Source organism: Girardinichthys multiradiatus, chromosome 6 (assembly GCF_021462225.1).
Source record: "Girardinichthys multiradiatus isolate DD_20200921_A chromosome 6, DD_fGirMul_XY1, whole genome shotgun sequence".
Classification (NCBI taxonomy): domain Eukaryota; kingdom Metazoa; phylum Chordata; class Actinopteri; order Cyprinodontiformes; family Goodeidae; genus Girardinichthys; species Girardinichthys multiradiatus.
Window position 1 is genome coordinate 17,054,480 of NC_061799.1, and position 10,843 is coordinate 17,065,322.

At 45.0% G+C, this 10,843-nt stretch overlaps 1 protein-coding gene across 1 annotated transcript in view; it reads left to right on the forward strand.

Moving 5' to 3' along the window:
- chd7 (chromodomain helicase DNA binding protein 7) overlaps positions 1 to 9,169 on the forward strand; it is a 92,352-nt gene extending 83,183 nt beyond the window's left edge. Inside the window, exons 31-41 of the mRNA XM_047368364.1 lie at positions 23 to 231; positions 1,114 to 2,085; positions 2,323 to 2,456; positions 3,489 to 3,743; positions 3,874 to 4,044; positions 4,123 to 4,356; positions 4,427 to 4,642; positions 4,761 to 4,901; positions 5,721 to 5,825; positions 5,927 to 6,107; positions 6,206 to 9,169. Coding sequence (XP_047224320.1) covers positions 23 to 231; positions 1,114 to 2,085; positions 2,323 to 2,456; positions 3,489 to 3,743; positions 3,874 to 4,044; positions 4,123 to 4,356; positions 4,427 to 4,642; positions 4,761 to 4,901; positions 5,721 to 5,825; positions 5,927 to 6,107; positions 6,206 to 7,164 — 3,577 coding nt within the window. The 3' untranslated portion in view covers positions 7,165 to 9,169. The remainder of the gene's footprint in view (positions 1 to 22; positions 232 to 1,113; positions 2,086 to 2,322; positions 2,457 to 3,488; positions 3,744 to 3,873; positions 4,045 to 4,122; positions 4,357 to 4,426; positions 4,643 to 4,760; positions 4,902 to 5,720; positions 5,826 to 5,926; positions 6,108 to 6,205) is intronic.
- Positions 9,170 to 10,843: the final 1,674 nt, after the last annotated feature.

The following is a 10,843-nucleotide window of genomic DNA, read 5'->3' on the forward strand; positions in this document are numbered from 1 at the left end:
TTTGTCCTCATATTTTTCTCAGATGGACGCGTCGTGAAGAGGCAGATTTCTACCGCGTCGTGTCCACCTTTGGAGTTGTCTTTGATACGCAGCGTCAAAAGTTTGATTGGACACAATTCAGAGCGTTTGCCCGCTTGGACAAGAAAACAGACGAGAGCTTGGAGAAATATTACTATTCATTTATTGCCATGTGCAAACGGGTCTGCAGAATGCAGGTCAAGACCGAGACAGGTAAAAAGAACCCTCTGTAAACATCTAAACGGCTGAAATTGTATTGATCACAACACAAAATACATCGATACAGCATGTTAGAAACGTGTCCCTAACCTCTGGACTTTTTCTCACATAACAAACTTTAATGCCTTTATCTAAAACATCTGTGGTGCACATTTGTATTTAGCCTCTTTGCTCTGATACCCCTAAAAAAAATCCAGAGCAAAACCAATTGCCTGCTAGTAAAGAGGCAACATGTGTGTGAATGAGTATAAATAAAGATTTTAGTTTCATTATCCAAAAATGGAAAGAGTATGGCACAACTGCAATCCATGGTAGACCCAGGGTAACTGTGGAGGAGCTGCAGATATCTGCTTCTCCAGTGTGATAATCTGTTAAAAGTACAACTGTAAGTTGTGCATCTCATAGCTCTGGCCTTTTATAGAAGAGTGGCGAGACGAAATTGTTAAAGTCTCATTAAAGTTTGCCAAAAGTCATGTGGATGTCGCAAAGATGTGGGAGAAAAATATAAATAAAGAAATGAACCTTTTTGGCTCATCACCATGAACACACCATCCCCAAGGTGTGGAACATGGTGTTGGCAGCGAGATGCTGTTCGGATGCTGATCACACTTAATAGGAAGATGGATGGAGCTACGTCCAGGGCAATCCTGGAGGAAAACCTGTTAGAGGCTGGAGACTCAGGACTGGGGTGGAGGGTCAGCTTCCAGCAAGACGACACTCTGTACAGTCAGACAGAGCTACGATAGAAAAGCTTACAACAAACCATATTTATGTTAGTGGCTCTTTATTCTGATACAAACTGTGAAAAGAGGTGGAAATGATTTTAAAAAGCACTGCATGTCCGTCTTTCTAAGTTCCGCATGTGATTTTCCTCAGAACTTCCAGACCCGACCCTGATCATCGACCCCATCACAGAGGAGCGTGCCTCTCGCACCCTGTACCGCATTGAGCTCCTGCGCCGCATCAGAGAGCAGGTCCTTCCTCACCCTCTACTGTCCGAGCGCCTCAAGCTCTGCCAGCCCTCTCCAGACCTGCCCGAATGGTGGGAGTGTGGACGCCACGACCGGGACCTCCTCCTGGGGGCCTCTAAGCACGGTGTTAGTCGTACAGATTATCATATCCTAAATGACCCTGCCTTGGGCTTCCTGGATGCCCACCAGCGCTTTACCAGTCAGCGAGGGGTCGGTGTTGGCATTGGAGCCCTTGGAGAACTCTGCAAAGTTGGGATGGGGATTTCAGAAACAGCCTCTGCTCCACTTCTCACAGCTGCAGAGTTGGAAATTGCTGCAGCTGCTGCGAAAATGGCTGCTGATGCTCCCAAAGAGGAGGAAGAAGGGAAGGATATAAAGCTGGAAGAAGAGAAAATAGAAATGGAGGTTAAAATGGAAACAGGGGAAGGAGAATCCAGCAACTTTCCATGTATGAAGACTGAACCCCTTGAACAAAAGGCCGATCAGGGAGATGTTGATGAAGGGAAAGATGAGGAAGCTGCTTCGCCAATGAAGGTCAGAACAGAAGACGTTTTGCCAAAGGTTGAAAAAGCGGATCATGAGGCAAAACCAGAAAGCCAGACTACAAATGACCAAGACCACGACCTGATAAAACAGAAGAGCAGCACAAGTCCAGAATATCATCTTGATAATGAGGACATTCACACTGAGCTCCCAGACTCCTCTGCTGAAGCACAACTTGTCCCCAAGACTGTGGAAAAGGAAGATGGTGAGGAGAATGAGACATTGGAATCTCTTAAATCTCCAAAGTCTCCTGAAACTGAGAAAAGCCCTGAGGAAGAAGAGGAGGAGAGGCTGGATGAAGATGACAAATCAGAGAAATCCTCTCAGGCTGAAGGTATTTCAACATCCCTTATATGCTTTTATTTAGGTGCTTTTTGCCCCTGATCACTGCTGACCCTAACCTTCAGCTACAGGCCTATTTCTGGTGTTTCCCCTTGTGGCTCTCAGTGTCTTAATGAGCATTAGCTCCAAGGAAAGAGAATAAAATGAGTTTGGATCCCTTGACAACAATTTAGTAGATCTTTTTTTAAATAAAGGCTTTTGCAATGTGACTTTATTTCTCTCCTTGCAGTGAGTGCAGGGCAGAGGAACTTTGACGAGGAGAGCATCGCTTCTCTGGGCATGTCCGTTCGGGATGAGACCAGAGACGAGTTCTGTCCTGACGCCTTGCAGGACCGCGCCTATGCCTTCTCATTCTGGCCTAAGGTAAGTCTAAAATAAAAGCTACCACAAACTTAGTTCTTTGGTTGTCATATATAAATGGCCATGCAAGCACTAAGTATGAGCTGTGTCTCATGTTGGTCAGAGCAAACATCCCAACCCGCCTGAACGTTTATTTTCTTTTTAAAAGGATCAGAAACACTGACGGCACCAATTGAAGAATTGTGATTTATTTTCTGTCTTAGGTTTTTGCAACGCAATGAGCTACTCCTACCGATTGTAGGCATCTCCGATTTATTTTTCTGAACTATTTACAGCATTCAACACATTTCATTCATTATTTATATCAGGACATGGAGAACATCTCACCATGTTGGTGAGAGAGAATTCACTTTAAAACATGGTTTCACTAATGTGAAACAAAGACGATGATTATGGAGATTTTAAACTGTCTTTGCATCTTATGTTATTACGCGCTATCTTAAGCATTACTGTTAACTCTGTTCTCTGTGTATTCCCTTGAGAATGGAGCTCCTTAACTTAACTTTCAAGAGACCTCCAACATGTGCAAACAGCATCCACCCTTGCTCTTCCTCTCAGCCGAATGGACCACAAACATGTCGTAAAATGTCATAGATAATATAGTTTCTCTTTAAATACTTACTTGCACTTCCAGCTTCATTTTTAAATCCCCCACTGATACAGAAAACGGCTAACTTTGAGTATTTTTCACTCAGTTCCAACATCCACATCAAAGAGTGTTGTGGTTAGCACGACATGCTGGCTTTTAGGTGTGTTGCTTTTTCTAACCTTAAAAAAATGGATTTTTGAGTTTCTGACCAGCCAGTTGAGCTGAAGATTATTTGGTCAATTTTTAGAGACATCTGTTTTACTTTTTTGGGAGCAAATCATTGTAACTTTGGAATCACAGGACTACTTTTACTCTGAAACCTGCAGAAACTGGTCTCCAGACATTAGATCATCAACTCAATATGGGAGAGTGATCAAAGACCTGTACACAGAAGCATCCTGACAAAGAAACTGACTCTAACTTATGATGTTCTCGCCGTCGTTCAGGATCGAGTGATGATTAACAGGCTGGATAACATTTGCGAGGCTGTCCTGAAGGGCAAGTGGCCTGTCAACAGACGGCATGTCTTTGACTTCCCTGGCAACCTCTTGCCAGGTCACGGTTCCGCGGCAACCGCAGCAGCCGTCGCCATGGTGAGCGAGAGCCCGGTGCAGAGACGAAGCCTGGCCGAGCTGACACTGGCTGGTATCCACACGCCATACAGTGGAAGTGAAGACAAAACGCTGTCTCCTCAGGTTCATGTGAGTGCTGATGTAAATAACACCTTCAAATAGAGCAACAGAAGTCATTCTGTTTATTATCTGTGCTGATTTTACAAGCTACTTTGCATTTTGCTTCTGTTGAATACTAAGTGTTGACCTGTTGCTTTAGGAGGATGCTCTGAGTTTGACGGTGCCTCGACAGAGGAGGAGGAGGAGGAAAAAGATTGAGATCGAGGCTGAGAGAGCGGCGAAGAGGCGTAACTTGATGGATATGGTGGCTCAGCTGAGAGAAAGCCACGCAGCCGCAGAGTCTCAGAACCAGGCCATAGATCTCACTAAGGTGCTCACAGGAACACTTTGTTTGAAAACTGCTTTAAGTTTTCATTTTGAAACATTTTAACAGAAACTTTCCCATCAGGGTGTGCACCATCACCACAAGGCTTCTCCCTCGTTGGCTGGCTTCCCCAGTGCCTTGATGACAAACCCTTCCATCAAAGCCCAAATGGATTTGCTTCAGCAAATCCCACCCTCTGGACACAGAGCCAACGGTTCACTGGACGCAGACCTGCCCATCATGAGAAGGAGGCGGGGCCGCAGGAAAAATGTGGAAGGCCTGGAGCTGCTGTTCATGGGGAACAAGAGAGCAGGGGGGGTATGTATGAGATTTGATGTTGTCTGTACACGTGTTCCTCTGAACCACATTAATTCTTCTTCATTTCCAGGATGATGCTGATGGGACAAAGATTCCAGGAGTGGAGGGGGTCCACGATGCCCCCCAATCCCACAGACCAATCACTGTCCCCGAACAGAGCCCCAATGCCCAGTCTCTGGCCTCAGGCAGCCTGGAGGAGGAAGAGACCCCAGTTTCCAGCAAAGACCTTGGAGAGTGGCTGAGACAGCACCCAACATACACCATGGACATGACTGGATTCACACCAGTAAATGCTCTCTATTCATAAAATATTCATTTATTCTTCATTATACTGACATTTGTCTGCTCTTTAATTTTGCTATATGTCAGTATTCACTCCTACCTACCTGTTCTCATTTTTACAGAAGAGCGAGGAGTTGCTGTTATCTCAGTTCTCTAAGCCCAAACAGAAGCGCCATCGCTGTCGAAATCCCAACAAGATTGACATCAACACCCTGACTGGGGACGAGAGAGTCCCTGTGGTCAACAGACGTAATGGACGCAAGGTAAAGACAGCACACGTCTCAGCAACAACAAAAGTATTTACATCCCTTACACGTTTTTATACAATTAGTCACATTACATCAACAAATTGAATGTATTTTTTGGAGATTTTATGTGGAAGAAATAGAAAACGTTGTTGTTGCATGCTTTGTGAAGGTAGGTGTCCTGATCAGATGCCACTAAAATTGAATGTTTTGCTCTAAATGCAAAACGGCATCTTTAGTGAAGAACTAATACTGCGGGTCAACCTGAACGCACCATCCCCATAGTGAAACATGGTGATGGCAGCATCATGCTGTGGTGTTGGTTTTCTTCAGCAGGGACAGGGAAAGGTGGAAGACGTGATGGGAAGATGGAGGTAGCTGAAAGCAGCAACAATGCATGAATCATGGGGCCAGTCATCCTGAGCATTCAGAGCAAAGTCTCTTCATGTGTTAGAATGGTCCAGTCAAAGTCCAGACCCTAATCCAAACGAGAATCTGTGGCAAGACTTGAAAATTGTTGTGCAGAAACCTTTGGTTGCTTTCATTGCAGAGAAGAATGGGCGACAACATTAGGCTCTAGATGTGCAAAGCTAATAGACACACACCCCAGAAGCCTTGCTAAACTCATTTTTATTTATTTATTAACTTAAAAAATGTTGGTCCATCACAAAAAATCTAAATAAAATATATTGAAGCTTGTAGTTGAACATGAGAAAATGTAAAGGTTAAAATTAAAAGGTAGTATATAAAGTGCAGGTTGATTCTGAAGAACAAGCGGCTTGTTAAGATTGTGTTTTTTGTTGTTTTCCCCCTCAATCACTTCTTCCTGTTTTTCAGATGGGTGGGGCCATGGCTCCACCAATGAAGGAGCTTCCTAGGTGGTTATTGGAGAACCCAGAGTTCTCTATTGCTCCTGATTGGACAGACATTGTCAAACAGTCGGTAAGTAGCTATTTAGTATCGATTCTGCTGCAGGTCCAGCTCGAGCATCTTGAGGTTGTCCTGCGGTTACATTCTAACCATAAACCCTCTCCCCCTCACAGGGTTTCCTCCCAGAAGCCATGTTTGACCGCCTTTTGACTGGCCCAGTTGTCAGAGAGGAAGGGGTTCGTCGTCGAGGGCGACGACCCAAATCTGAGATAGCAAAGGCAGCTGCCGCCGCCCAGGCAGCAGCAGCTGCTCAGGCTGCACAGGCGTCCCTGGCTTCAGCTGCTTCATCTGCAGGTACACATCTCTGCTTATGACGCTGACTTTCATACAATGTTAGAAGATCTTAGCAGCTGCTATAGAGCTCAGTTTTAACTCTGCATGTGTGCCTGCAGGAGGAATCAACCCTCTGCTGCTGAACAGTCTGTTTGGAGGGATGGACCTGTCGTCTCTCCAGAGCCTTCAGTCTCTCCAGTTGGCTGCTGGTCTGATGGCCTTCCCTCCTGCTGACCCCAAACAGTCCGCTGCAAACGCCGCCGCCGCCTCCATGCTGCCCCTCATGCTTCCTGGCATGGGAGGACTGCCCAACATGGCAGCTGCCATTCCCAACATGTTCAGTCTCGGACTATTTGGAGGTAACCTGGCGGCTGCTGCTACCACATCCAACGCCTCTTCCGGCAACACCAATGGAACATCTGAGGGAGAGGGAGGAAACGGGGAGGAGATGGAGAAGAGGAGGAGAGAGGCAGAGGAGAGGGAGGCGGGAGAAGATGGAGACGAGATGGGAGAAGCTGACGAGGAGGAGGAGGAGGAGGCAGAGGGAGACGAGGATGGAGTGAAAAAAGTCAAGAAGAGGAAGATGGAGGGTGAGGTTGCATCAGGAAAAATGGAGAAAGCAGTGAGTGATGTCACCAGAGCTCCTAAGCTGCCTGCCGCCGAAACACCAGCAGAGGTATCCATAAACGGCGACACGGCCGCCCTGCTGGCTGCTGCCGGCATGTCTGCCAACTCGCTGGCATTCAACCCCTTCCTCCTCTCCACCGTGGCCCCTGGCCTCCTCTACCCCTCCATGTTCCTCCCCCCGGGCCTCGCTGGGCTCAGCCTACCGGGCTTCCCCACCGCTTCCCTCGCTGAACTGCAGAGCGCCATGGCCGGAGCGCTGGGGGAGAGCGCCTCGACTCCAAACCCCCCAAAAGATGAAGAGGAAGAGAAAAGGGAAGATGGGAAAGCTGCAGAAGAGGAGGAGGAAGAGGAGGAGGGAGAGGAGACGGACTTGGCAGAGCAGAAAGAGGAAGGAGGGATGGGAGTGGCGGAGGAGTCGGCAGCGTCTCCACAGAACGGATCCAGTGACTGAAGTGGAAAGCATAAAAACTGACTGGCCTTGAACATTTCCTCCCTCTGTTGCACGTTTACACGCCTCCAACAGAAATATCCAAACTATTACAAACTTCTTTTTGTTCCTTCGAGTTTTGTTGACGATTTCTATTTCACTTTTTGTTTGTTGTTTGACCAGGTGTTTTTACTATGCGTCAGAGAGGGCAAGGTGTGTTTGTATTAAGTTAAATCTCTCTGATCGATAGTGTAGTCAGGGAAAATCCTCAGCCGAACTCGGCTCTTCAAAGACTGTTTTCCTTTTCTCTGATCGGTGCGCGCTCTGAACTCTGCGCCCACCTCGTCTCTTTTCCACAAATAGGACTTCACATGTTTCCATCAAGTACTATTATTATAATTAATATTATTATTGCTGCTTTCAGCTCTCGAGTCATTAATGCCTCCTTCTCCTTTTGTCTGGACTGATATGTTGTTGTCGGCAGCGTCTCATCCAAGTGAGAAGAAGCTTCTTCTGCTTCTTCTGACGTCAGTTCTCAAGAAAAAGAAAAAAACAGCATTACAGCTCATCCTGCTGTCTGTCTGATAAAGCTGCTGCAAAACGAATCGATAGAGATGCTCTGTTTTAGAGCAGATGTTTTAAGTTCTCACATATCAGACCAGGTAGACTCTGATGAGGAAAACGAACCAGGCTCTCTCAAACATCCAGGCGTATACTTGATGAAGAGCAGCACTCACATTCAGGAGGCTACCACTACACACTAACCCCTCGTAGGTCATGTGACTTTCTCCTGTTGTTGTTTTTCTCTTAATGACTGTATGTGTGTGCGCTTGTGTGCACGCTGAATCAATACTGTTAAACCCAGTCCCACACTGAAAACCAGTCTGGAGTCTTTCCTACTGCCACATCCGATTGGTGGCTCACTCCTTTTGGAGGCGGCTGCTTCGCTTCGTTTTGGTGCGTGGGGTGCCGGGCAGGCTGGGTCCTGCCGCCGGTCAGGCCTTCTGATTGGTCCGCTTCATGCTGCCAAAACCCAGCCGCCCCTATTCAAAAGGGGCCTTTGTGAATGAATTTGGAGCGGCGGTCCAAACAGGGATGTAATGTTTCAGGTTAATCCTTTAAAGGGGGGCACGTATGATATATTTTATTTCCCAGTTGCTGACTCGTAAAACTTTGTTTTAAACTTCCTTCACATCCCGGTAGTTCCAGACCAAGTGCTGCTTCCTGTAGTCATCTTCTCTTTAAAGACTGTTGCTTTAGTCACACACACTGACACCTGGCCACAGAAACAGGACTGAGACAGGACTTTTCAAAGTTTCTACATGTAGTTCAGCTCTGCTCGCTAAGTTAAGTTTTTAAATACTTGAAAGCACATGTGGTGCTTGATTTGTCTCCCACTCCACCCCAAAAGGCCAGTTCTAGTGTCTGAGAAGTATAAAGTGCTGCAAGTGGTTCAAATATTTAGAAGTACATTAAAACACAAGTGCTGCGGCCAGGGAGAGACGCAGGGAGAGAAGTGGGCTGGAGGTGGCTCCCCCTCGCCCCCCCGTCACAAAGATCCTCGTTCTTCTCTAACGCTGACACAGCAATAACCGAGGCAGCTTTTGAATGTTCCAACATCACTCTCCCAAAACGCTCACCCTATGAATTAACCACAAGTGTCGTATGAGTAGAGAAGCAAACTGTAAATGAGGACAAATAAGTACTGCAATCAATTTTTGTCTCACTCTTTTCCTGTTGATGCACTGGTGTTAAAGAGTAAAGTTAATCAGGTACCTTTATTACTTAGCTACTTTTCTTGAAAAAGGACATTTTGTTACTTTTAGCCAGCAAGCTGAAGAGCATTACCTCAAAATTCTTATCTAGCCTTGAAGTTTACAGACATACCATGTAAATGTTTTTTTTTTTCTTTTTTGGTTTGTGTATTTTTTTTTTCTTTGTTTTTGTTGTTTTGAGACATCATGTATGATGAATTGTAGCTATGATGCTTTTAATAAAAGTGAATCATGATATTCGCCTAGGAAACCAATCCCCCCCTCTCCCCCTGCCTCAGTCTCATTATTTGCATCAATGTTTTTAAAACCTAAGCTTAAAGGGGCCATGTGGAGCTGTGCACATTAAGTCCGCAGCATTCACTGGAAAGTGGCTCTCTCCTTTTGGAGGCGGCTGCTTCGCTTCGTTTTGGTGCTCATTGTCCTTACTTGCTTGTCCTTGCAGGGTGGGGGCGGCTGATGCCAGCCTCCAGCGGTCACTGAGTGACTGAAATATATCTAAGGAAACATCAGATTCTTACGGTCTATGTTGTCAGCCATTTTGGCAGCATTCAGTTTACGTAACCAGGTTCCCCTATTATGTCATAAAAGAGCGCGAAGGAGTAGTCTGGAAGTGCCTTTTTAGACCCCAGACTGGGATTTGAACCCAGAACCTTCTTGCTGCAAGGCAACAGGGCCACTGTGCAGTCATGATAAAGTAAAATATAATCCATAAAATTGGTGGGAAAATTTGCATAAATGCACAGTGCTGCCACCATGTTTTCCTGTGGGTGTGAAGTACCTTTGTACCTCCCACAGACGAGTGATGGTGAGTAGTATTCTGGTGTCAAACATACCTCGGAAACTATGGCCTAAAACTGGAGGTTTTGGGAGATTCTATTCAGGCATCTGACTCGCTACCCTGCTTCTTAGCCTAGACCAGGGGTCAACAATCCAAAGGACCAATTTCATCACTGCTTCTAACAAGCATGAATAATGAAATAAGTTTTTAAGGATGTGCAAATGTATACAGCGAGGCTATTGCTGCTTTTTTTTCTGTGTACATTTCCCCACCCTACCAATGCGTCTTTCCGTTGAAAGGTACAGAATAAATGTCACTGTATGAGCAGAGAAAGTTTTGAAATTATTTTATTTTTCCAACACAGCCACTGTGAATAAATTTCAATAAATTTTAAATGCTTTTTCAGCGTCACAAAAAGGCTTTGTCTTAAATATTCACAGAATAACCTTTCTAGTCTGAGTCTTAAATTTAAATATTTTTTCTTGCTTAAAGGGTTTTAAACTCTTAACTTCATGAGCTACTTTATTCTGGTTCTAAATCCAACCTGGACATTATGTTTAGGATTTAACTGAAGATGCTACTTTAACTGTTATTTTTGTCGACTGAGGTGTCCAGTAGAGAACAATAAGGCTAATGTATTTATATATTATGAATGGATAAACGTTATCATCTGGGTAAAAGTTAGCAGCACACAGGCTTGTGGTTTAGCTAGCTTAGCAACAGAGCTAATGCTAACCTGCTAGCATACTGAGCCTCTTCAGCTGTTGGTTGCCCAGGATGTTTACATAACTCCTTTTGAGAATAGAGTTAAAAAGGTTTTTATTATGCCTTCATAACCAATTTATTTTTAATCAGACGTACAGGATATCCAAGTTTCATCAGGTTCATTTTAGACCCCATTAGACCTATGATTGTCTCAACATTTTTAGCTTTGACAAGAATTATCAAACTTCACCTTCACAATATCTGCTATTAACATAGTTTAGCTAACAAATGAGATCTTGTTTTTTCAGGCCACAACTTGATAAATATATTCTCTCCTCAACGTAACGATGTTTTAATTCAGTTTTTGAAAACTGCTGTAAACCATTTTGGCAAGCAGATTGTGGGAAAACATCAGCTGATGGATTCCTGCAGATGAGGCTGTTTT